The sequence below is a fragment of the Nematostella vectensis genome, chromosome 6, assembly GCF_932526225.1.
Source record: "Nematostella vectensis chromosome 6, jaNemVect1.1, whole genome shotgun sequence".
Classification (NCBI taxonomy): domain Eukaryota; kingdom Metazoa; phylum Cnidaria; class Anthozoa; order Actiniaria; family Edwardsiidae; genus Nematostella; species Nematostella vectensis.
The window spans coordinates 7309891-7337210 of record NC_064039.1 but is presented as its reverse complement, the minus strand read 5'-3'; the positions used below and the strand labels follow the sequence as shown (position 1 = coordinate 7337210).

The 27320-nt window shown below is 38.2% G+C and overlaps 2 protein-coding genes across 11 annotated transcripts in view; one reads left to right on the top strand and one right to left on the bottom strand.

Annotated features, from left to right (window-relative positions):
• Positions 1–9534, bottom strand: part of LOC5515006 (gamma-aminobutyric acid receptor subunit beta-2) — a 15265-nt gene extending 5731 nt beyond the window's left edge. Inside the window, exons 1-4 of one of the 5 annotated variants that reach the window (XM_032384653.2) lie at positions 9009–9534; positions 2046–2171; positions 1424–1530; positions 82–149 (exon numbers count right to left, since the gene is read on the bottom strand). In XM_032384653.2, coding sequence (XP_032240544.1) covers positions 82–149; positions 1424–1530; positions 2046–2143 — 273 coding nt within the window. In that variant the 5' untranslated portion in view covers positions 2144–2171; positions 9009–9534. Of the gene's footprint in view, positions 1–81; positions 150–1423; positions 1531–2045; positions 2172–2514; positions 3340–3457; positions 3591–5510; positions 5704–5848; positions 5970–9008 lie in introns of those variants that run through there. The other 4 variants (XM_032384651.2, XM_001635162.3, XM_032384650.2 and 1 more) reach the window with 4 other exon arrangements.
• LOC5515009 (gamma-aminobutyric acid receptor alpha-like) lies at positions 572–27320 on the top strand. Of its 6 annotated transcripts, none has more exons than XM_001635106.3 (8): positions 572–736; positions 21012–21101; positions 22757–22940; positions 23150–23367; positions 23768–23850; positions 24876–25004; positions 25342–25718; positions 26272–27320. In XM_001635106.3, the coding sequence occupies exons 2-8, from the start codon at positions 21028–21030 to the stop codon at positions 26518–26520; spliced, it is 1314 nt and encodes a 437-aa protein (XP_001635156.2). In that variant the 5' UTR covers positions 572–736; positions 21012–21027; the 3' UTR covers positions 26521–27320. The 6 variants fall into 6 exon arrangements, with proteins under 6 accessions (XP_001635156.2, XP_048585064.1, XP_048585062.1 ...); XM_048729107.1 differs by having other exon boundaries at positions 572–742; XM_048729105.1 differs by lacking the exon at positions 572–736 and adding an exon at positions 16497–16848.

The window sequence follows — 27320 nt, the reverse complement described above, 5'->3', positions numbered from 1 at the left end:
ATTTCTTCTTTTGCGTGCAGACTGAACATCTCTATCAAGAAGCGACACGTTCCGCTGACTCGCTTATTCAATATACATTACCATTTCCGCCTCTTTTATTTCTCCTATGGACACTACTTTGAATTCCACTTGCACCATAACCGGAGGCCCTTCAAGAACAAGATAATAACGGTGTGACGTACTATATTTCAATAACGACAAGGAACAATATGGCGTCTTACATAGTGTACACCAGTTGCCAGAGGGGGGAACTAACTACATGATATTTACTCGTGGTTATAGGTCATATGATTTTTTTTTGTTGGAATAGAGAGTCGAGGACTTTTTATTATTTTAATATCCATTTTCAAGCTTTTTCGTCTCATTTTGTTTTAATCTTCAAGAATCTAACGCTATGTGTACTCTCCACAATAATGGTGCTTAAATGCATGTAATATTATGTCTTTAGTGAAATCCAGCGAATCAGTGCTCTTCTCTCCTCTTCAATCAATTCGAGATTCCTGACACCTGTTTGCAATAATGGATACATCTACAGATTTATCACTTGCCATCGGCTTTTCGCGAAATTTAAATTTAAATAACAATGCTTAAAAAATACTTCATTTGGGTTTAAAACGTTTCGCACTGGCTTGCCTAACGACAACCTCTCATAACGTACTTCTCTCCGGTATGATTTTGATTATCATACGGATTTGAGCCACCTACTAAAGGACTGCTTCGTATTTTGGCTTGTGAGGTGAGGGTAAGGCTTATCCAATATAACCCTACTGTATTTTTTTTTTCATCTGGAGTACAATGTAGCAAAATTAATCGGCAAAATTAATCGGTAATAGAACTGTTGATCCTTGGATAGGTCTAAATATCTTATTTTCCATTGTATCTGCATACAATTTTTCGCGATGGTTATAGCAAATATAATATTAGTAATAGACTAGGCTATTTTGTTTTGTTATGTTCTGTTTATATTGCAAACATATACGGGTTTCTAACGCGACGTTTCTTTATCTAACATTTTATTTTTATTTTCTAGCATTTATTCTTCGATTTCTGCAATTATTGTTTAAGTTCACACAAGGGAAGCCCGATTATAAATAGAAAGAATAGAAAAATATATTTCCTGTATTACTTGTTTTGAATTTGAATATAATCAGCAGTCCGCTAAAGGACGTCAAATTTTCTTTTATAATCTATACCGATGTCCATATAGCTGTTTTAACAACAACATAAAATATAATTTAAATCGTAGACCAGGTAATTAGCGTCTCTCACGCAGAAAATTGCGCACTGCAGTCGCCATATTACTCTGTCTGGCCGCCCCAGACCGCGCGCGGCCACATGACACAAGATAGCGACCACGAGACATTGGTTACATTGCTAACTTCTGCGCACATCGAAAAAGCCTGCGTCCTCGTATACTATTTACCTCCAGCGTTCGGCCTGACTTTCTTGTCGTGTATTTTTAGAGCGTTGTTGATGAAGTCCGAGAGATTACGCGCTTCCTCCATCTCAGGGTAGTATTCGTCAAATGACCTGCGCAAGTAGTACGTATGGTCAGCGGTATTATCTCCGTAATGTCTTGTGCGAATGCAAAGCATACACATATTGTTTTGTTTAAAAATCTCCGCACAAATCATTCGAGATTGGGTCTGGGGTAAATTAACTTCTTTTACTACTTTTTAATTTAATATTTTCAATATTAAAGAGTAACTTATGGAATAACTTAAGCAGTCTTTGAGTTCATACGTACATAGTAGCGTCTTGATACAGTCCTTATAACCATGCAGAAACTCAAAATATTTTAAGAAATATCTATGTATCACTTTTAATATTTTTTTGTGACTATGGAATGCAACAATTTGTCAAACTTTTGTAAATCTTATAACAAATAAATAATTTTGGTGATAGAAATGATATTTTGTCTAAACAAAGAACTACAAGAAGGAGGGTTGTCTCTACAAACATGACTGTAATAGTACTGTATACTACTCTACATTCTACATTATGCATACTATTCGTCTTATCTAATATCGAGTCATACTTTTTACCTTTCTGTTCGGCTTGATTCATCGGAATTTGAAAGACTTTGAGCCGCGGTAGCCGCTGCCGTCAAAACGCAAACACATCCGGACCAGAACGCCCTCATCCTTGTACTTTGAAGTCACTCGATTAGCCTATACAAGCAAAGCGCCGATCAGCAGAATGCAAACATCAAAACGGCCTGTTTCCATACAAAGCTGGTTTCAACATGGTGACAATAGACGAAAGTGATTTGCCAAACGCTAAGACTAAATTAAAAACCCTATGTAGAGCGGCATTATTTTCTAATAAGAGAAACAACTCTGTGACCTTTTCTAACTTCAAGTGCGTTTGTACAACATTTCCAATTTAGTGAAATTGATAAAGATTTAACATGTTCAAAAAATAAAAATAGGCTGTAAGTGTTAAAATTGTGAAAATTAAACATTGTTGTGTGACGCATCCTCGGCTGCATAAAGAAACAAATTAGCGCTTTACCTCTGTACTAACAGATGCTCTTTAGCCATATACGGTCCTACACATTTACGAAATAAGAAGGATATTTAGCACTGAAACATAGCCGGATAAGCTTGCTTTAACCCATATAACAACGAAGCGACAGTCGCGACAGCAGGTAACTTAGTAAAATGTTTATGCAGTTTTACCACCGCTTGGCACAATAACTTTAAAAACAACCACCATGCGACAATAAAGGATGATTCTTGGATTGGTGGCAAGAAAAACCAGAACGCACCATGCTGGGCCTGAGTATCCGGATAAGTTTTGGCAGACAAATGCATCTCGAGCTTTCTAGATTGTCGCCGAATTCACGTTTGGACGAAATGCTTTGTTTGTGATTTCTGTGGTAACTTTTATTTTAACCTTAGACAACGGGGCTTATCAAAGTTGTTCTTATTCAGAAGTTCTTATTTAGATTCCGGATACTACGATTCATTACAGTAGTATTTAAGTATTAAACATCGATTTCCAAATATCAACGCCTCCCCTATAGGCCTTTTTAAAAGATACCCTGGAACAAGCCATCGGGATGTTTGTATGTTATGAAGTTGGCGTTTCTATGTCTGCCCCTATGGTAAGGGAAAATATGAAGAAATCAAAAGATATCTTTAGGCAACAAAGCATCTTAAACAAGCATTTCCAACCATTTTGCATGAGGCCTTTTTGTAAACATTTTCCAGTATTAAAAGTCCTGATAGGACGTAGGTCTGCAAACATTCTAAACCACCAAAATGATTTGAAAAAGAAGAAAGAAAAGCAATTCTAACAATTCATAGAAATCTACATACAGCCATCTTCAAATTTCAACGGAAACTAAAATTTGTTGTTGTGATGATGATACATTTTGAAGTTTAAGGGAACTATACCGAACAACCGATAAAACGAAAAAGTTAGAACCATCAAGCGATCGCGAGCAACTTACATAGAATCACCTGAAACGGTTGTGCTTCTCTTATGTAATCAAAGGATGGGTGACGAAGTCTCTTGGCCTACCATCTAGAGTCTCACGGACAAACATAATGCGGAATGAACATAGCCCACCCTGGGTAGGCGGCATACTTACATACTTTTCTCACAATAAAAGATTTAAAAACCATGACCGCATTGGGAAGCTTAAATAAAAGATATATAGAAAAGTGAGCACGGATTATGGCGACGTCAAGCTGAAGTATGTCTAGTCTTCAGACTCGCAATCTTCAAAGAGTACAAAAGGTGCGAGCTACCGTTCTTGACAAGTTGACCAAGTGAGCTATCAAAGTTTTCACGCTCTCGGTGTTCGTAGTTTGTTTTTGCGGGTTAAGGTGTCTTAAATTGTTATTAATACCGCCGATAGACCGACGAAGGTGGACTAACAGGTGTACAGCGACTTCACAAGCGGACGTGACCGTTTTAGGTACCCCGGCTTGCCTTGTATTTCCCAACAAAATTCGTCACGAATATCAAACAAAGAATATAATTTTCATCTTAAAAAACGACCAGAATCCTCTGTCACGAATGGTTCAGAACTCGTAAATATTGTTTATTTGATTATGACAAAAGTTTTGGGTAGTAACACACAAATAATACAAGTGAACTAAGACTAGGAGCTATAACTAGAACTAGAAGGTCAGCGATTATCGCTGTTGTTTGTCATAATCACACTATCATATTTCTGATTCACGAAAACTGTGTATCGTCTATGTCTGTTCATGGGGTTGGCAAGGCAAGCATAGGCGTACATAAAAGAGTGGAGATCTATGTAAGGTTGTGAAGGCAATTTTATTAAATACCGCTTAGCCAATCACCGGATGAAGTCGCTTTTTCTATATTCAGTTATTCAAATACAGCACTGCGAATCAAAATACCGGGGAATCTAATTGAATTATTACCTAAAATATGCTGTACATCGACAATTTTAGATAGCTAATAATGAACCACTTAAAATCTTAATTTTTGAAATAAAATATTTCTTATCGTGTTCAAATGCAAACGCAGGTTCTCTCCGCCCACACATTCTTCGGGACGAAGGCCGAATGTAGGCCCACATTCTTAATCAAAGATATTGTCTTCAGCTCGTGCGCACAGCAGCATCCTCTTCATCCATTGTTATCACTTTCATCAGCCCAGCGCAAACAACAATAAAACGATTGTTAGCATTAACCACTCTTGGTAACAGTTCAATAACACGAGAACACAACTTTTAAAAATCGACGGACCATTGAATAAACCAAAGGGATTAAATTTCAGGAAAAACTTCCAGGCTATTATTGCCGGAATTTGCGCCAAATTGGTAGCCTTGCGTATTCGTGAATAGAAGACCCAAATAGTGCGTTGTGAAATGATGAATTATGCAGAGCCTTAAAGTGTAGTGTAAACAAAGTTTTGATCTGCCGGGTTGGGAATCTTTTTTTCTCCTGTAATCGAGTTCGCGCGAATTAGGAACCTTGACGGTAACAGGCGTGTGATGGCAGTTGCTATACCGTATTTGGAATTTGCGACGAATTTTGTCATGGGTAATTGGATTATGGTGCTTATTAACGAAAACTACAACTCGTTACCGAAATATAATAACTTAAATAATCATTAAGTATCCTAGTGCGTTTCTTTAGGAAAAGAAAATCTGAAATAATCCCTTAAACGGAGAAGAAATGGTACATTGCTTTTAATTTTACCGTTATGGTGATACACGAGATTCAATATGTTAGTTGAAATACAGCTACCGCCGCAAAATACTTTTAGACTGTAACAACTTAAACTTCCATTTTTTCTACAACCAAACTTTCATTGAGACCTTATTCATTGCTTTTAAAGTTTCTTTGAGACCTTAAGATGTGAAGTACTTTTTATCAAGATACATCAGTGAACATCCTTTGTGCTGAGCCATGCGATATATTATCGGTACCCCCACACTCAAACCTACGCGTCACCAATCTTTGACTTTTACGAAATGCTCCGTGCGAATTCAAAGAGCTCTCGAATGGAGTACTATATCTTACCTTGAATGTCACCTCTATTCAAGAGCGATTTCGATAAGGGTGTAGAGATACCTCTCTGCCGAGTCACCACTTATTCGCTGCAGTCTATAATCGTTTAATGTCGAGTGTTCCGAATGTGCTCGATAAAACACGAGGACCAGTAATATTCGAATAAAAGACTCCACCAGCTATGCTGTGTGGTTGTCACTGCCAGCGGGACCTATTCTCCTCCGTTTGGAATTTAATTATGGTAACTGTGAGCTATAGGGCCTTTAAGGTGGCTTGGTTTAGTGATAATTAAAAGTACAATAAAATTACGATCGAACAAGGCAACCATAAAAAAAATAAATATTTCGTACCAGTTTACCATATTTCATGTAGTGATCAAGAGTGTCGCAGAAGGCAGGGTGTATCTGTTGCTTGTGTTTGCTTGGTTGTGATGCGGTTAAAACTCGAGTGCAAAGCAGTTTAGTATTCGAGCTGCCAACAGAATAACCACAAACAGGTCAACGCTATGGGATACAAACACAACCTCCTTGTTGTGTTTTTCATTCTTTCAAATTCTTAAGAAATAAGTGGCCTGTTGTGAAGCGGATCAATCGATATCCATATTTCTTTAGAAAATAGATCTCCGAAACTTCCCTGTTTAAGTGAAAACAAATAACGCGCCGTTTCACCTAGTAAAGTAATATCGTAATTAATTCTTAATAGTGTAGGTTTTTAATCTTTTTTTGAAATTAGCTGATTAAAGTGATGTTTTCCGTGTGTGTCGCAGGAATTTATTAACCTAAAATTGAGTGATAAGATAATTTGGAAACTTAAGTGCTGTTAAATTTGGCGGGTCGTACTATTTTAATTGATTAGCGAAAAAAGTTCATCGTAGGAATAACGCCGCATGGAGAGCAAATCCGCTAATCATGTTTGCTCGAAACTTGAGACCGCAAATACAAACATATATAAAATATGCATTTCCTAGGAGGGGACGAATTAAGATGTTTGATAATCGTAGACGGCTGGCTTGGCTTGCGCAGTTTCACAAAAGTGTACAAAAATCTTTGAATGTTGTGGATCGAGAGGCACCCTTTTGGCTTGATTCACAGAGAAGACTCGACATAAAAAAAAGCATATTTAGGATAAACAACGATTAATTAAACAATTTATGAAAGGTGATCCATTAGGTTGAAAAAACAAAATTTGAAAACATAAAAGCCATGAAAAGAATGGTTCTTTTGAAATACATAATCATCTACAATTAAGCATTCCCAAGCAGTCCTCATATTATCTTGTTAATTTAACGGGAGGAGCATATACCAAATGAAAGAGTAACCGAAATCGCTCCTTTTTTCTTATTTTCTATAAATAGATCCTGATTAAGGATATTAGGATTGAACGAGGGCACGAGAGACATCAACCTTTTATATTTCCAAAACCCAAGATCAAAATCCCCCCAAAAAAGAAAAGAAAACATCTTTGAGAAAACATGTCCCTAAAGAACCAGAATGTATCGTAGAATAGTGGGAGTATACGTTAACGATGTTTAGAATCCTTCTATTAAATTAAACTGGAATATTTCCTCGATATAGCGGAATATTTAACTGTCACATCTTTAACGATCTCTGCATTTGTTTAATCTTTGTTTTTATAACTATGTCAGCGTTGACTAGCACAGTTATGACACTAGATCCATAATTTTAGATGAAGGAATGCAATGATGAATAAATGATGCAGTGTCAGTGGATCTTGTGTAGTTTGATTATTTATTACGTTTTATCACTTGAGTTATCGAAGATTTTTATTTCCAACAAAATGTAATATGTGTACGTATAGTATGGCGAATTGTTCATTTAAATATTTCGCACCAAATTTTCCAAAGTGCTTTCACACAACTTGTTTTGGGGTTTTCTATACAAAATACCACAAACTCTTCAATCTGATGATTTCAGGCAAAGAAATTGTACAGCCCGTCGATTAAAATGGGCGACATTTTAAACACATATACTTATGCATTACACATTTTTGAGAAGTATTACTTGCATCCTGAAGTCATTTTGTTATCAGAATTTATGGTTTTATTATCAAGAAAAACCATAAACCCTGAAATTTAATATGCAGATTCAAATGGCGGATCGATGATGACGGAAGTTCAGAAGTAATGACACGATTAAGGCCTCCCCAAGTCACAGATAACCCTCAAAGGTCTTGTCTGAAAAAGGTTAAGTACTTTAATCAAACGCGAAAGGAACAAAAGATCAAAAAGATTTCTCTAATTATCTTTCTGAGATAATCTATGGTGATTACCATCAAGTAGGCAGACACGTACCAGGATTCGCTGAGAGGGGGTGTACAGTCATAAATAAAAATAAAGTATTTTAAAGAACCCTCAATAACAAACTTCCCCACCTTGGCGGCCAACAACAACCTTTTTTTTACCTACACCTAAGCTTACATACTTTCTTTTTAAGATACAATTTATATATTTAAGGGGTACTGGCATCTGAAATAACTGAAGGGTTAACGAGGACAGATGCCAGAAAAATAGGGACAATGTGCAGTAGGTCAGGACGCCAAGCAGTTTATCGTTTGAGAAATTTGACCAAAATTTACTCAAGCAAAAACTAAACTAAATCAGGCTGTCAACTTGTAGTCGACACAGTGAGAGGGTAAACGCGTATAGATGTTGTACTCGACCTACAGCACCGTACATTAGAGTACCTGCCATCTGCTGACAAAAACAGCTGGTAATGATGGTGATGCATACAAGTCAAGGTTGCGAGGGACCAGTCCACCGGTAGTCCTTAGGGGGTATTTAACGGTTTTTCCGAGTCTATGCCTAAGGGTTAAAAATTTCTTCCACTACACCCAATTAGCCATCTCTTAGGAGTAAGAATTTCTGTTGACCAAAACCAAAGTGCTATCCCTAGGTCTAGAATTGATTTTGCTGACGATATCACCCCCGTCTGTTTTTATCGGACTCCCCCCCACCCCTCCCCGTGCCATGCTGGCCGCTGCTGGCGCTGGGATTATTATAACACTAATTTAGTCAACCTTTGTCGATTGACCTCTGACGTTGGTAGCGTTTTATATGATAGAATGAGTTTATGAGGACAGGTAAAAAAATTGTGGTAAAATAAAAAAGGGGACATTTTTTAAAAATATCTTTGCCTTATTCAGGCATACACTTAAAAGTACTTCATGTGCATCGATATGTTAATGGCCTTGTTGAGATCACAATCAGGTTCACAAAGGGCCTTCTTCAAGTGTAAAACTGTTGGTCTTTACATTGAATATGAACATAACTAAGTCTTACTTATTACGTATACTGACGAGCGACTTTCCAACGCACGAGAATTAAATTGCCTTTTTTTTATTATCATACAGATGTGAAAAATTTTTACATATAGACACTAATACAAAGCGCTACATTTGGAACAAAGGCATGAATGTATGGACTGGTGGTATATATCAAACGATGTTATATTTTCCTGAATTAAAAAAAAACACTATAGAAAAAAAACTTACCAAATATCCCACTTGCGGTAATCCGCCCGGTGATCTCAACTCACCCAACTTGTGTCAAATGCGATGGGACTCGAAGATTCGCCAATAAATTACCCCTATTCTTTGATATTTTATAGAAAAGAATCCCTGCATGTCGTAATCACGCGTATCGGTGCAGCCTAATTCCTTATTCTCCCGTTATCAAGCACAATAACTCAACGAAAACAGACCTCATCTCTCACAGGGACACTTAATCCTCGCCATCACGTCAAGGACAATTTTCCCAGTGTTTAAAGGCCAAGTTTACAGCTTTGAACTTCCATCAGCTTCGTCATTTAGTTCTGTCATTATTAATAATCCATAATGTTTTGGTGCCGTTTAGTTTCCTTTTAGTAGTGACTTCATTATCTCCACCAGCTGCTTCCAGGTGATTTAGATTTCCAGCGAAACGAGGAAAAATATTTAGAAAATGATTTTCGTTCGACGCAACGTTAGTCTTACGCCGAGGAAGATGTATTTCGCATCAGATACATTTCAGTTTGAGCTGAGCTTAATAGCACAAGCAAAATCTCCTACTAACTGATTACTTGACAAATTGAGGAAAATTATTTGGAATTAGTTCAAAGAAATACGCGTCGCTCGTGGGATCAATATAACTTCGAATCAAGAGAGCATAAGCATAAGCTTCGAATACAATATGATAGACCTGTGTTTTCTTAAACGAATATGATCTTATGATCTCCAGTTTCTCATGGCATGAGGACGAAAATTAAATGGCCATCAAAGTTAAATGCCCGGTTTTCCTGCTTTTTTCACATGGTTTGTTAGGTTTTTAATTTGTTATAAATGAAGACCGGTGTTATTTTGCCAGAATATAGGTCTTCGATCAAAGATGTTCAAATCTCAAAAGATGAATGAGTACACCATATTGTTTATTGACGTATATCCTATAAAAATATTTGACTTTAAAGTTAGAAAAATATCTGAAAATTAAGTAATCTTCCCTCGGTTAATTGGATGATAAAAATATAATAAAGGAAAACATTTAATCAGTCATTCTAGACCAATGATCACAGGTGACGAGTGACTGTCAACAAATTCCCCTTACGAAAACAAAAAAGGGGGATTAAAATGGAAAACGAGAATGCGGAACAGGTGGAAAATGGATAGGAGAGAAGGGATAAAAAGGTAAAGCAAGAGAGGGTGGGGGTGCGGGGTAGAAACTGAAAATTACTAATCGAAATGGGTAGAAGCAATTGCTGATTTTACTCGCCTCCGTTGCAAACAGGGGCGTACGCAGGATTTTAACAAGTTGCAGTCAAAGCATTCAGAAGCTGAATGAGGATGTGCCCCCTCATCCCGCATCCCCGTGAAGATTTCATAGCTCCCGCTTTTGGGTTTGAAATTGGCGTCAGTGCGTCAGACTTCCTCTGTCATCCTCGATCTAAATAGGACTTCAGTCGTCGCGTGGCACTGAACGACAGTGGCAGTCCTATAGGTTTCGTACGCTACTGGCATAACTATACAAGTGCATAACTATACAAATTTTTTCAGTAGAAAATCTTCTTATTTTATCCTGGGTATATTTCAGTCACTTCCTCGCAAGCGGAGAGGGGAGGGGAGGTGGTATTGCAAGCTTAAACTTTCCAATTCTAGCATGTTTTTTAAAAATTAAATACCCAGTTTGGGTTGGGGGTCTGGGAGCATTTCTTTCCCCCAGTAACAACCCATTCTGTGGGAGCTCTTTATGAACAAACAGCAAGCATGTTAAGGGGTGTGGCATAGGGGCATGCGCCCCCCATAATCAAGGCAATGCTTTGTATTAGAACTAGACTACCGCCCGACATAAAGGCCTTTGCCATAAATGCCAAATTAGACTAATTGGTCCCTAACAGGAAATGCTGCATAACGTTTTTGTTTGAAATCTTTGAGATGCAGGACATTTTTGCTCGTTCTGGCATGGATGTAAGATGGCGTAGGTGGCAGTTACATATCATGTATAAATGTTTTTATATAGAATGATAATTTTATGTAGCTTACAATTTTTTGTATTCTTAAGGTTGGTTTTCACTTGGACGTTAGCGCAAGCGGAACGCACGTAGTTTTCCGATTCTCACTAGAACATAAGCGCAAGAGAACGCAATTTTGCTTGAGTTTCTTGCGCTTGCGCAATTCAATTATCAATTCAACTATCGATCTTTCTTTTTAAACATTATTTTTAGGGCCCACTTGGTTGGAGCTTCCCTCTGTTGTGCGACCCCAACATACATACTTCTCGGTGTTAAATTTATTGATATTTTTTTTATATTTTATATACTACTTTAGTCAAATTTATAGTTCGATACATATATTAGGTTTATTTATATGATATATGGTGAAAGTGATTGAACAAACAAATAAACAACTAGCTTATAGTAAATTAATAAATGTAGGCATTTGGTAGGGAATTTAAAGCAAGCCAATTTCTGCATCCTCAGGAGTTAATTACCTTAATCGGATCATTTGCTATTATATAAATCGACAACGGACGCCTTTACGACTCTTTAACAAATGTGCCAGTTTATGGGGATTGCTGTGGCTCTTTCTACCTGGTCACGTGGTACAGATGATTCTTTATTTGTGGCGAGATGAACATTGGTGGTGGCGAGTTGGTTGGTGGCGAGTTGGCTATGGTGGCGAGTTTGCCCGATACCCACCAGGGCGCTTTTTCAATCCACCACCATCTTGAAATGCATATCAATCAATGGCAGTCAATTTTCAGCAGGAATCAATCATTGACTCTGAAGTTAATAATTTATTTACACTTGGTGTAGTAGAATCAGTGCATGAGTTTGGGGAATGTATTTCTCCTATTTTTGTTGTCCCTAAACCAGATGGCTCGTATAGATTAATTTTCAATTACAAACATTGTAACAAGGCTGTTCTTTTCAGACACTTTAAGATGGACACTTTGAACACAGTCCTCAATTTGATCATACCTGGAGCATACATAGCTTCACTTGACCTTAAGCATGCATATTATACAATCCCTGTTGCCCCAGAACATAGGAAATTCTTGAAATTTCATGGAATGGGCAACTTTATGAGTTCAGGGCTTTGCCAATGGGATTAACCAGTTAATCACCTAGGATTTTTACTAAGGTGATTAAGCCAGTCTTAGCCACTATAAGACAGAAGGACCATGTCATTAGTGGGTATATAGATGATTTTTACTTACAAGGGGATGATATAGCTGAATGTTTGAATAACCTCAAGGAAACAATTGAGCTTCTTCTGTAGCTTGGTTTTCATGTACACCCAGACAAGTGTGTCCTTATGCCTACTCAGGAAATCACCTTCTTGGGCTTCATTATTAATTCTATCACCATGAGCGTGACTCTTTCTCAACAGAAGAAAAAGAAATTGAAATCACTCTGTTCACAGGCTCTTGCTGGAGAGTCTTTTACTATACGCTTTATTGCACAAGTAATTGGCAAGATTGTATCATCTCCACCTGGTATAGAGTTTGGCAAGTTACACTATCGTGACTTGGAACGTATCAAAATCCAGGCTTTAGCAAATAATCATGGTGGTTATGAAGGGATTTTGACTCTCTCTGACTCTCTCTGTGCAAAGGAAGACTTGCGATGGTGGTACGACAATGTTATGGATGCTCACCGTATCATTAGACATCCTGCAATCACTTGTACTTTTCAGACTGACGCGTGTGACAGTGGCTGGAGCGTCAATTGTACAACAGATACTTCATTGCAGTCTCAGGGTCTTTGGACTCGAAAGCAAGCTTCTCTACATATTAATGTAAGAGAACTTTATGTGGTGTACATTTGCTTAACTATTTTTTGCAGTGCAATGATTAATGTCCATCTTCGTTTTGAGCTGGATAATGTAACAGCAGTGTCCTATGTTAATCACATGGGGGTAGCAGGTCGGTAACCTGTGACACAGTGGCCAAAAAGATTTGGCAGTGATGCATTCCCAGAAGGGTGTGGTTATCTGCTATTCACATACCTCGGTCCACTAATGTCATTGCAGATAAATTATCTAGGAACCACCACTCTGATCACGAGTGGAAGCTCAACCCACACATTTTTCAAAAACTGTGTGCTGTATTCTCTCCTTTGTCTATTGATCTTTTTGCATCTAATATCAACACACAATTACCTAGGTATGCTTCATGGAAACCTGACCCACTGGCTGTTGTCACTGATGCGTTCAGTTTTTCGTGGGAAAATGAGTACTTTTATGCTTTCCCTCCATTTAGCCTGATTCCCAAATGTCTGGACAAAATACAATCTGAACAGGCAAAGGGTGTTCTGGACAAAATACAATCTGAACAGGCAAAGGGTGTTCTGGACAAAATACAATCTGAACAGGCAAAGGGTGTTCTGGTTGTCCCAGTGTGGCCTACTCGGATTTGGTACACAAAGGTCTTGCTAACTCATCAACCCAAGCTTCTGTTGTGGACTTAAGAAATGGAGCTTTTAATTTATCCACAGAAGAAGTTAGTACACAGCATGAAGGGCAAGTTAAAGCTGATGGCATGTCCATTGTCTGGCAACATTACCGAAAGCAAGGCTTTTCGGAGCATGTTACCAGTGTACTCCTCGACTCATGGCAATTTGCTACACAGAAGCAATATGCGGTTCATCTCAAGAAGTGGGATGTATTCTGTCGCCAAAGGAAGGTTAATCCATATTCCCCCAATTTAAGTCAGGTGTTGGAATTCTTACACACACAGCTTCATTTTATCGTATTCTTCTATAAATACCACTAGATCAGTTTTGTCATCTATTATTTCAGTGGATAACATTCCTGTAGGCCAGCATCCTGTTGTTTGTCGTTTTCTCAAAGGCGCTTTAGAGAGAAAACCTCCTTCCAAAAAATATTATGGTATCTGGGATGTGCAAACCGTACTTCAATTTCTGAAGACATATAGTCCTAATACATCTTTAACTCTTAAGGATATCTCATTTAAGCTATGCTATTAGCTCTAGTTAGTATTCAAAGAAAACAAACATTATTACAACTTAATATTAACAAGTCGAAACAAGATTTATGAAAAAAATCTCAAGATGAGTATATGTCTATTCTTAGCAATAATGTGAAACAGAGTAGACCTAATTATCCAGCTCCTCCTGTTATTATTCCTAGATACACTGTGGATCCAGATGTATGTCCATATATTTGCTTGGAGGATTATATTGAATGTACAAAGAGTTTGAGACAAGATGATGTACTGCTTATCTCCTTTATAAAGCCTCATCATGCAATTGGTTCCCAAACTTTGGCTCGATGGATTAAGACAGTATTACAGTTGTCTGGTATCGATATTGATTTATTTAAGCCACATTCAACAAGGCATGCTGCATCACCAGCAGCCTTTCATGCTAATGTTCCTTTAGATGACATTCTAAAGAAAGCAGATTGGAGTAATGCTAATACATTTAAACGTTTCCATTACAAGCATGTAACTACTTAGTTTATTTATTACAAGATCATTTTCATATTTCTGTAGAAATACTATACTGCTATACATTTTCACTATTGGTGTCATTGAAAGTAATAAATATTGTTACTGTACACGTTATGCAACTCATTGTGTCATTACACAAGCTTTGAAGTCTTCATGTCAGTACGAAGGTTACGGTTTATGGGATAGAATTTATAAGTTAAACGAGACTTACCTGTAAGTTGAAGTTTGACTTGAATTCTATACCATAAACATTAGTAACCGGAGGACTGACACCCACCACACCCTCCCAGTGTGGCTTATGTTTGTCCCCGGTTACTTCTATTTTTGTGCATTTCCACAATGAGTGTTTTGAACAAATGATTAGTGACGTCACGTTGCTCCCAGTAGGCTTTAAGTTTGTTCTTCATGTCAGTCCTCCGGTTACTAATGTTTATGGTATAGAATTCAAGTCAAACTTCAACTTACAGGTAAGTCTCGTTTAACTTATAAATTGTGACGAGCAAAAACTAAACAAATGAAAGTTCCAGTGCGCTCGCAAGGGCGCATGGGAGATTGTCTCAGCGTGCGTTCAAATCATGGACAGTCCTACATCTAAATTTAGGCCGCTCGGCGCCAGGTTGTTTTGTTTGATGATAAGCTTGGACTCCGTTCGTTTTCGGGTATCGGTTGTCCATAAGGCCGGCTACCAGCACCGCCACCTTCATATCATTGACAGCATGATTTGAACGCACGCGTTCGAGTCTATGTCAGATTTATAGGCAGTGGGATTGTATGGGGAGGGGTAGTTTCTATTAGTTGCCGCGTATTGCATTTGACATTCGGTTGAAAGACATTTATAATATCATCACCCATTCCCCTCTTGGTTGAAGTAGAAATAACCTCCACGCAAATACACAGAAATTTCCTTTCATGAGTCAAGATATTTTTAAATTGTTAAACATCCATTAAGTTAAACGTTTTTTGTTTTGTTTTTATTTTACTTTATCGTAATCCCCTTTATAGAGAACTTTCTAGATAAGTAAAATTATGATATTTTAATGAAATTTATCATCTCTCCGAAAAACATAGCTTTCAAGCGAATATTGATTTTGTACATTTATAGTATTTTCCTTAAATCTTTATTTACGGCCTGTGCCAAAATTTAATAGACCAGTCTCCACACCCACGATGCAAAGGCGCTTTATAAACTCTTTCGCAAATCGTGTTTTGAACGTCCTCTAGTTAAAGATATTTTTTTCGTGTGCCGTCCATTCTAATAGAAAAATGTGTTTAATTTTTAAACATAAATTGGCTTTGTATTAATATACACCAGCAATACACCAGAGCTTCGCAAAACACAACAGGGCGCGCAAACGAAAATTTGACTGGAATTGGACTGAATAGACACGATAATCTGTTAAAAAAATTATTCTTTACCCGCGTTAATTAACACCGAAGGAACCAATAAAAAGAGAACATAACGCTTAAGCGTTCGTTTACTTTATTTGCTATTTCACCTGTTCTGGGGCATATACTACATCAGTATATTATAATACCACAAAAACTGTAAAGTACAGATACTCATGTACAAAAAAAAACATCAAAGGTCAAGTTATTGGCGCTGCTCTAAGCTTTTGCAACAAAAGTAGTCTTATGCTTTCAAAAAGACCGGCATGTTTTTCAGCAGAGTTGTTTAAATCGCCTGCTGTGGTAAAGAATGGTCGGAAACTCCGCCTAAAAGCGCCTGTGGCCAGCCCCCAGAGTGCGAACGGGTAGCCATAGGCGAGCTATTGTTTCGAACCCGCTAGTTCGCAAATGAATTTCCACGCTTGCTGTACATCCGTTGTATTAATAATGAAGGGCAAACACGCCATTTCTTTGATCAACAGCCTCATTACAATGATAGATAGAGAGTCAGATAGGTCGCAGATAATCAAGTAAAAAAAAAACTCGGAATATTTATTATTTTCAAAACATGGGAAGACATTGTTTAATTGTGTTATAGCATTTGGAATCCCTTTTCTAAATTGCTTGCTTATTGAACTCTATTGACTCTATGTGGATACAGCTATAGTCTGTATCTGATGGGATTGTTTGTTTTGCCTTGTGTGTTAGATGCAAGACTGGTGGAATTCCCCACCACCTATGGCTCAGGGCGCTAAGGCTTGCGGAGCAGCAGACAGAGCAGTAAAGAACATTAACCCCTTTCACTACATTACTTATTAACGATGTGCAGAATTCAGACTAATGAACACAATGAATCAGGGAATCACTCAAAAGCTTCTACAGTAATTCTCCTTTTTAAGACCAGAAAATCGGAATTGAAATGAAATCTTCTCATCCAGAAATTGGGGAGAAAAGAACTATAACCTATCGTTGTTTTTAGCTGTTATTTCTGAATAAGTTTAGGTAAGTAAACATAGTATTTATTACAATCTACAATAATGCCCCTTGTAACAGATATTGCGAATTTTATTTCTCATACTCAACCCTCCGTATTTGCAGACATTTAGTATGTTTGTGTTTTTTCGATATTTTGACGGTCCTATTTTGCGTCCCAAGTCTATTCGAACACTCAAAACCGTTCGATCGTACTGTATCACCAGGATTGCTTTTATTTATATTTTTGTTTAATGAGGATATATTTCCATTTGTAACCGCTTTTTTTCTGGAAAAAGTACAAACGTCCTGTATATTCCTGTAGTTAATCTGAAAATACGTGTTGAACGTGTTGCGCTCGTTATTTTGATAGTCTCGGTAAGAAAAGAAAAACAGCGATTTTATTCAAAATATTTAAAAATGTGAGCTACCATTTGAGTTTTCCTTGTGAGGATCTTCAAATTTGAGGCGAGTATAAGGAAATACTTGTAACCTTTACAGTGACGTTCGAATGTCATCACGAATTCCTGCTAAAGGCTTAAAGTTCGTTTACATAATATTCCGTGTAGGTAATTAGGAAACAATAAAGAGGTGCTATCGGGCGGCTGTGGAAAAGCGTGGGCCACTTCATAGAAAAAAGACAAAAAGAGGAAAATCTCGTGCGGTCATTGTAGACATTTAACGTAGACGTTTGCTCGCTACCGTTGAACAGTTTTGCCTTCTAGATCACGTTTTTAACGGTACAGCCTCGTTGAATCATAGTACCTGTGGGCTTCCTGAGGTTTTAGCCCTAATTTGGACATAATCTCTCGCGTTATCGAGTCCTAGTGGGAAAGTTAACCACAAGACAGCTCTGGGATAGCCTAACAGGTTATCAGGAATAGCCTAACAATTTATCAGCGTTTAGACGGCTAAGCGCAGCGAATTGGAAGCATATATGTGAAGGTAAATATCGCTTGTCGCAAAAAGAGACCCTGAGCTGTGATGATTGAATTCATTTCTTTAGAAGGTATTTTTGCGTTCACACTGTGTGCCAGTCTTTTCCCCTTAAATTCACATTCACGGCAACGGCAACAAACACTGGGCCAACCAAGCGCTTGAACGCAATTCTGGCAAATTTGGTTAAGTAATTTAATTCAATAATGAGGCTTAAAATCTTCGCTAAAGCACTTATTTATGTGACTTTTATGATATGGTATGTGGCCGTGAAAAACAAACGATTGGTTGTTATATAGCAATGTTGGCTGCTGCGTGACCGTTTTGATATTGTGAGGGGCATTTATACTCTGTGTGAACCTTTAGTGAATACGTTATTTACGATTATCACGTTTATCATTATTAAGTTAATATATAAATGTAACTGTTATATTGATCAGGCAATGTGCTCGTGGACAAATAGCTGACCGTCAGACAATAGTGTGTGTTCAATTTTAACTTGTTTATGGAAGCGAATTTTATGTAGCATTATTTTTCACATCATGTGGGTTTGCGGTAAATAGAGGGAGGAGGGTAGGTACGTTATATACTGTCCTGAAATGTTATTCTATTCTTCTTTGGACGTTCTTTTGTCCGTTCGTACCTACGTATCATATATAACGTACCTACCGGAAGAAACTCTGGCCTTCATATATTTTGCGCATCTAGTTCGCGCATGGTATCCCGTGCGCCACTAGGTGAAAGTCCATGATTCTTTCAACCCAGAAAACCGTCTCGGTCAGCCGCCATCTTGTAATCCTAGCAAAATATAGAGTGCGAGGAAGCACCCATTTTCATTGGCTGATTTGGCAAAGCTATTGCAATATTTCCGATTGAAAATGGCAAATAACTTTAACAATTTTGTTTTTAGATTGATATTTAGAAATTTCTTCAAATAACTTGTCTTCCAAATTCGAAAGAAAGCGATAACAGTAGCTGACAAAGGCCCTCCTAACAGCCTGGTCTCACTTCTTTCTGTGTCGCTATAGCGATAGGAAATCTGTATCCTATCGGTTATGTTAAAGTGTACGAAAGGGGCTGTCCCATCCCTTTTATACCGGAACTTCACGTGAAAGTTTATTTAGAAAATATTCAATTGTTTCTTTCTCCTCTTACGGCTGATTATGTAAGGAGGGTTTGGTTGCCGGTTTGCAGTATAAGTCTGAAGTATTCTAGTAACCATGATCCTTTGCAGGCTGGGAACATGATACACGAATATTTGAAGCATAACAGCTCAGCTGGAAGGAAAAAGAAGTTGTCACTCATGATTCCTCGAGAAAAAGATGCTAGTCCGGAGTGCTTATAACATTTTTTTTCCGTAAACATCTTTTTAAAAAAATATTGAGCTCAGATTATAGCTAACCTATTTCTTTTTGTTACCTAGTTACATTTGACAGAAATCTGAAAATAGTACAATTACAATGTTAAATGATTAATGTTGTGATGGGTACAATAAAACCAAAACTTATTGCATTATACTCCGTTATTAATTCTTAGTAGAAAATTAAAACATTCTTGTAAAACAGGCGGTTCTTAGTAAGTATTCATTTAGGTATTTTTCTGGGTAGCAAAGAATTGTTGGTTTTTGTGGTAATAAATGTGTGAAAAATGTACAAGAAAAAACAGTGCATAAGCGACAAAAAGATTCGGTAAGCGCTAATAAGATAAAGACAGGGAAACATTATGCTTTCCAAACACCTTGATTCGTGAAATTTAAGCCGTTGCTAGAATATGCGCGAAATCCTTCATCCAACTGAAACGTGTGATAATAGCCACAGAGTAACGAAATTTGTGGCAATTCTCCATGAGATATTTTGAATTGTAACGCTAACCAATACCTGTACTCAGTGGTTAGGGCAAGGATAATACATCGACTGTTATTTGCCGACATCCAGGCGCATATTCACTTAAAGGACCGATTTAAATCAAGGGCGAGTTACTTGTGTGTGTTTATAAACATGGCTTCAAGGTAAACACGGTCTTTATTTTAAGTACATACCGTTATTCTATTTGAGAATGGCGTATTATTTTTTTATAACTTTATATGTCCCATGGAAATTACCGGTTCGCTTAGGTAAACCTTAATTGTATTTATTGTTAACCATGAGTATTGGCTTTTACCGAATTATTGATCAGTAAATTGACGTATCGTGATTTTATCAAGTCGGGTATTGTTTTCATTAGATGAACTAATATATCAGTTATAAATATGCAAAACTAAAATTCTTTATTGATATCACTGCGTAATAGTTTTTATAAAGCTGGGGAAAAAAGGTTTTATAAAGCTGGAAAAATCGTAATTTTTCTTGGCATATTATTTTTTTGGGCTCCCTAGAAATATTATTACAGAAAAATTTCTTTATTGATTTATCTTTCATAAAAATATTCTATTAATGTGAAAATGTTTGCACCATTAGCACTGTGTTTGCATTTGATAAGAACAAATAATAATAAAATACTCCTTCAGAAATAAAAGTGCGTATATAAAAGCGTACATGGTGGTTACATGTTTCAGTAGTATAGCTATTTTGAGTGCAACCTATAGCTTCCTATAGAAAATAAAAGCGCGAAACAAGGCGAGAAAATGAAATGACGAATGCACGAAAATGTACTCGCAAAATCCCAGGAAGCCATGATTCGAAAACTTAAAGCCGCATTGTCACCAGTTTACTTCCGGTCGATTACGTAGCAATATCCGATGATTTTAAACGGAAAACGCGAAAACTATTTCAAAATATTGAAAGCAGTGTGTCTATTGGAAGTTTCTTCGGGAATGTGATCGATAATTTAGAGCGGATGGCCTGTTAAATATCTCGGATTCTAATAGATTCTTTTGTCTTTCAACGGTTGAGGTTTACAGGACCTCTGGAAGTAAACTGATGACAATGCGGCTTTAAGAGGCAGGCCTAAAATCCGATCACTTTTCTCTGTCGATCTCTGTAATTATTACCTGCTCCTCGTTCTCTGGTAGAACAGTTAGAAGATTATTCCTTTTTATTGTATGATTGTGCACAGCGAAAAAAAACCTTACCAATTTGTGGTTGTAGAATTATTATCACCTCAGCGTTAATGGGGCCTACTAGTGCTCAGAATTCCAGGCCCTATATCTTGAATTTTTTTTATCTGTCTTAGCACATTCGTTTGACCCTCACCTCCGCTTTGTAAAAGCCTCCTTGAAAATGTTTCACTTCAATACTCAACATCCGCATTTTTTTCAGGCTAACGACATTGGTGATGTACATCGCAGCAGTCTACGTCGCGATCTGCGTCTTTCTTATGGGCTGCATATCAGCGAACTGCTCAAGTTGGTAAGAAATACATACCTACTCAGACACCATATCTGGACAGCTACACACCATATATGGACACCTAGACAACATGTAAGCATGTCTTGACACCATATATGGACACCTGGACACCATATATGGACACCTGGACACCATATATGGACACCTGGACACCATATATGGACACCTAGACACCATATATGGACATCTAGAAACCATATATGGACACCTAGACACAATATATTGGCACCTTGACACCATATATGGACACCTAGACACCATATATGGACACCTAGACACCATGTAAGCATGTCTTGACACCATATATGGACACCTAGACACCATATGTGGACACCTAGACACCATATATTGACACCTAGACACCATATATTGACACCTAGACACCATATATTGACACCTAGACACCATATATGGACACCTAGACACCATATGTGGACACCTAGACACCATATATGGACACCTAGACACCATATATGGACACCTGGACACCATATATGGACATCTAGACACCATATATGGACACCTAGACACCATATATGGACACCTAGACACCATATATCGACACCTAGACACCATATATGGACACCTAGACACCATATATGGACATCTAGACACCATATGTGGACACGTAGACACCATATATGGACATCTAGACACCATATGTGGACATCTAGACACCATATATTGACCCCTAGACACCATATATGGACATCTAGACACCATATATGGACATCTAGACACCATATATTGACACCTAGACACCATATATGGACATCTAGATCCCATATATTGGCACCTAGACACCATATATGGACACCTAGACACCATATATGGACACTTAGACACCATATATGGACTCTTAGACACCATATATGGAAATTTTGACATCTTGTCGACACTTCCGGCACTCGTTTGTTGTAGATATCCTTTATCAAACTGGCAAAAGAGATTGGAGTGGCCAAAAAGGCTTTAAAATATATAACGGTCTCGGCCATGATTCGAACCTTCTAGATTGAAAACGAAAATGTAAAAAAGGACACCATACATCCAGACGTGGCGCCGAATCACCGTATGGCAGCTAAAGCTTTACGGCTAGGCTGGAGATTTCGGCCCCAACACCGCTATCTAGCGAACTGTGTAACACACAGGTACCGAGGCACCCGCGCATTAATAGGGAGGCAATAACCAGGTTCCTAGTCGAAGTCTTATAAGGTTACGCCACACACAGCTCGCTGTGACGTAGACTGAAAAATATTGAGTTCTTTTGGGCGCCTAGAGTCTCTTGGGACATCAATCTGTCGCTATAACAGTAAAACGCTCGTGCGAATGCCCTCTATTCTAAAATCAGCCAAAAATGCCAAGAATAAAATGGGATGTTAATGGCGAATAGGAAATTGAGAGTTAAATTTTAATTTTTAATTTTATTAGCGAGAATGTTTGTGTTAAACCTATTACATATTACCCCCAAAATTGTGTATTTTAATAAATTAAGTCATATAATAATAAAAAATATCATTACCCATTTTAAATGATCCTCATTCACAGATGCTGGCGAATTTTTCTTTATGTGGATTAATATCTATTTTTGCTTCATCCAATTTCTAAGAAAACATGAATTATATTGATAGTAACGATAGTTCTTTTCTACCTTTCAGGCCAGAGGACCAGAGAAAGGATGAGGGTAACCCTATCGCCAACGCCCATAACCTCTCCGTGTTCATTAATGACGCCTTAGCATCGTATGATCGGAAGGTCCGTCCAAATTACGGCGGTCTACCAGTGATGGTCCTGATAGAGTTCAAGGTCATCTCATTCGGCGAGATCCAAGAGGCAAACATGGTATGTAAGTCTACTAGGGGTTGGTGCAGTCGGACACAAGTACCTTTTTCAGTCTACAAATGTGATTTACTTTTCTAGCTATTTCAAATGTTTATTCTTTTACACATCTAATTTATATGCTTGTGAAACCCTCTCTTTCTTCAGCAGATCCTGCCAACGCCCACTATAATCTATCAGATAATACTGATGATAAAGTTTGACCTTTTCAGGAATACTCATTTGACATCTTCTTGAGGCAATGGTGGTACGATCCACGATTCAAGAGCAACTTCACAGAGCCGTTCACCATGGCCGCTGACCCGACCAAGATGTTCTGGACTCCCGATACTTACTTCTGGAATGTTAAACGCTCCAAGTACCATCACGTGACTCGTGAGAACATGCGTGTCATGATTTGGCCGGACGGCAAGATCTACTTCAGTACTAGGTAAATGCAGTCAAGCAAGGTGTGTGTGTGTTTGGGGAGAGGAGGGGGGGGGGGGGGGGAGCGTCAAGATCAATGCCTAAAATCAAATAAAAGGAGGAGGAGGAGGAAATCTTTTTTGTAAACACTTGTGACTCTTGTAATTAAGTTAACCTAGTTTATTAGTTAATTCAGTTCATCATTTATGTATTTAATCATTTTTTTTAATTTTATTAAGTTTAGCAGGACCGGTGGGGCACCGGGGGCATGCCCCCCCCCCCCAATATATTCAAAAGATATAATGGAATGACCAGAAGGGGCGTTGCTGTGTTCCGCCCCCCCGATATTTTCTTAATGTTTTTGTATTGTCCCCCCCCCCATCTTACGTAACCTGCTACGGCTCTGATATAGTATTCATTTTCAGGATAACGCTTACCGCACAGTGCGATATGGACCTTCGTCTTTACCCGATGGACACCCAGCACTGTCCTCTGATCATAGAGAGCTGTGAGTATGAAAGGATTTATAGAGAGCTGTGAGTATGAAAGGATTTATAGAGAGCTGTGGGTATGAAAGGCTACCGATAACACAGATTTATAGAGAGCTGTGAGTATGAAAGGATTTATAGAGAGCTGTGAGTATGAAAGGCTGCCGATAACACAGATTTATAGAGAGCTGTGAGTATGAAAGGATTTATAGAGAGCTGTGAGTATGAAAGGATTTATAGAGAGCTGTGAGTATGAAAGGATTTATAGAGAGCTGTGGGTATGAAAGGCTACCGATAACACAGATTTATAGAGAGCTGTGAGTATGAAAGGATTTATAGAGAGCTGTGAGTGTGAAAGGCTGCCGATAACACAGATTTATAGAGAGCTGTGAGTATGAAAGGATTTATAGAGAGCTGTGAGTATGAAAGGCTGCCGATAACACAGATTTATAGAGAAATGTGAGTATGAAAGGATTTATAGAGAGCTGTGAGTATGAAAGGCTGCCAATAACACAGATTTATAGAGAGCTGTGAGTATGAAAGGATTTATAGAGAGCTGTGAGTATGAAAGGCTGCCGATAACACAGATTTATAGAGAGCTGTGAGTATGAAAGGATTTATAGAGAGCTGTGAGTATGAAAGGATATATAGAGAGCTGTGAGTATGAAAGGCTGACGATAATACAGATTTATAGAGAGCTGTGAGTATGAAACGCTACCGATAACACAGATTTACCGCCTTTGTAGTTCTGAACAGTAGAGCGCATATATAGTGTCAGATCAAAGGGTGGGTCGGTGAGTTAAAAGAGAACCCCCCTCCCCCGAGCGCGCGGGGAGCCTGTGATAATCTAAAGCGTTACGGTCTGGGGCCTTCAAAAGCGTATATAGTCACAATTCAAGGGCGATAAAAAAAGAATTGAACCAAATATTGGTATTTGGCTCTAATTAGGATCTAATTTGGGGAAGTGAAAAATTGTGGAGGAAATGGCTTTGTAATATGGGAAATATAGTAATCTTATGTCTGGTATGTTTTTGTTGTTGTACAGACGCGTACACTAAGAATGATCTAGACTACAAGTGGAACTCTCAGGGAATCGAAATCGTGTCGTCGGAGATGGCTCAGTTCGATCTCATCAAAGTACACACCACTTCAAAAAAACAAGAAAATAGCAAAGGTATTCGCAACAACAAAACATCAACGACAATAAGTAAATAGCGGAACCATCGAGAACAACAAAAAATGACAATAACAACAGGCATTATTGAAAACAATGACAGCAACATCAACAAACAGGAACGACAATAAAACTGACAGAGAATGACTTATTTTACAAAAGAATAATGACAACAAAATCGAAGATGTACTAATAACGACTGCATCATAGGAATAGCCAGAATGGCAGTAGCAGTAGCGTCGATCGAGTAAAAACAACAACAAAGTTTTCGACACAACTATAAAAATAAACGTGATTAAAACGACACTTTGATGTAACCGGCAATTGTTCATTCTAGGGTCGTTCGCTAGCTTGATGGCGATATTCTCGTTCAGGCGTCGCACGGAGAGTTTCGTGTCGTCCATCTACGTGCCATCAGTGGTCCTCGTGGTGTTGTCCTGGTGCTGTTTCTTCATCAACCCTGACGCTGTGCCTGCTCGGGTGGGTCTCAGCATCACCACCATTCTCACATCCATCCTGCTGCAAGGCTCCGTCAACAGCAATATGCCCAAGGTCAGCTACATGAAGGCCGTCGACTACTTCCTGTTGACCTCATTCGGGTTCATTTTTGCCGCGCTCCTTGAGTACATCATGGTGTTGAATACTGACGCTAACCTTGGCTACACGCGCTGTAAGATGCTAAGGCACAAGGAGCAGGCGGATCTAGCGATGGAGGTGAGTACCAACGGTCAGCGGCACAATTCGTGCGCCTGGTCAGCGGTTAATGTTTTTCAGACGGAGACTTTTTGTTTCTTTTGTTTTTGATTTTTTTTGTTTTGAATTTGCCACCCAAAAAGGTCACGTGATCTCTTAGCGCAAGTCCCCTATTCCTCAAAGGAGGGGGCGGGGTGCAACTATTAAGGGGAAGGCCATTGGAGGAGGATGGGGGAGGGGCCATATTAATATTTGGGTGACCTTCAAACCCGCTCGGTCAATCTCTGGGAGGCCTGGGTCTAAGGGCTTTTCAAGATTAGTGAGATGAAAATTTAACCAAGCTGTCAGGTTTTTTTGGACAAATTCTTGCCACGAGTCTCAAATTGACAGGAATCAGCATTTTTCACCATATTTTCTGGAGATCAGGGAGCGGGAAAACTTTAGCTCTTCTAAATATGGGCATCAATGACCATATAAGGCAATGCAAACGAAGGACACTATCCTTGGGGAATATGTTTGATATGTGTTACTGATACGTGAGTGAGTACTTACTTTATTCCTATGTGTTGTTCAGGATGAATACGCTGCTGATGTAGACATCGTTGTCAAAGTAATGGACGAAGGCGTCTGTCGCATCAGAAACAAGAAAGGCAGTATCAAGGTTCAGGCAGAGGCGACAAAGGTGTCGTGTCGTTCAAATCGGCTAATACGAAGGGATCACTGGATTGATAGAGTATCAAGAATTATTTTCCCGAGTGCGTATGTCATATTTATCATTTGCTACACGGCCTATTACGTTAATAAGAGAGACAACAGCGGTTAAGAGGATCCAAATATTTGAACTATTTAAACATAATGTATCACAAAAAGGCACATCGGCTAGAAAAGAGAAATTATTCTATTCACTATGGTATCTGTGGTACAAACATAGTACTACAGATAGAAGATTCTAGGTGTGGGACTTCATCCAAAGAGCAGGTAAATTAGGAAGCTATCACATTCACTGCCTGGGGAAGATATGCTTTAGAAAGGATTCCCATAAGATGATGTAAACATGAGCAGAAAATTCCATTTTTATCGATTTATCGTGCTCTAGCAGCGTAGTGTTAGTTTTGTTCACTCAAAGTTCGTATTGACTGTTTGCGGACTGTTAAATATTGATTCACCTGAAACAAATCACAAAATTCTTTAAAGACTAATAATATTTCTTTTTACTTTTCCTATACTGGCGCAAATTCTACAAGAGATCTTTGTCTCAACCGTGTCCGTTGTAGTAGCATACTATTGTATAATAATTCTGACGATAAAATTCCATATGGGGATTTGGGGATTTTCCGGGAAAAAGTGCCCCATAAGATGATGGTTCATAAAATAATCTGCTAATCGTTTGGCCGGTGTGAAAACCATGTCTAGGCATTTGTAAGAAGGGGAGGCTTGGGATGTGGGATGTTTAGTACAGTTTTATCTTCCTAGATACACCTGTACTCATATCTTCCTGTAAATAAATAAAAATGTTTCACAATGAAAATATAAATAGCAAGCACTTCTTAAATACTGGCAGATCTAAAGTTTATCATAACACACCTTAATTAAAGTCACCATTAATAAACAAAGAGGAATATA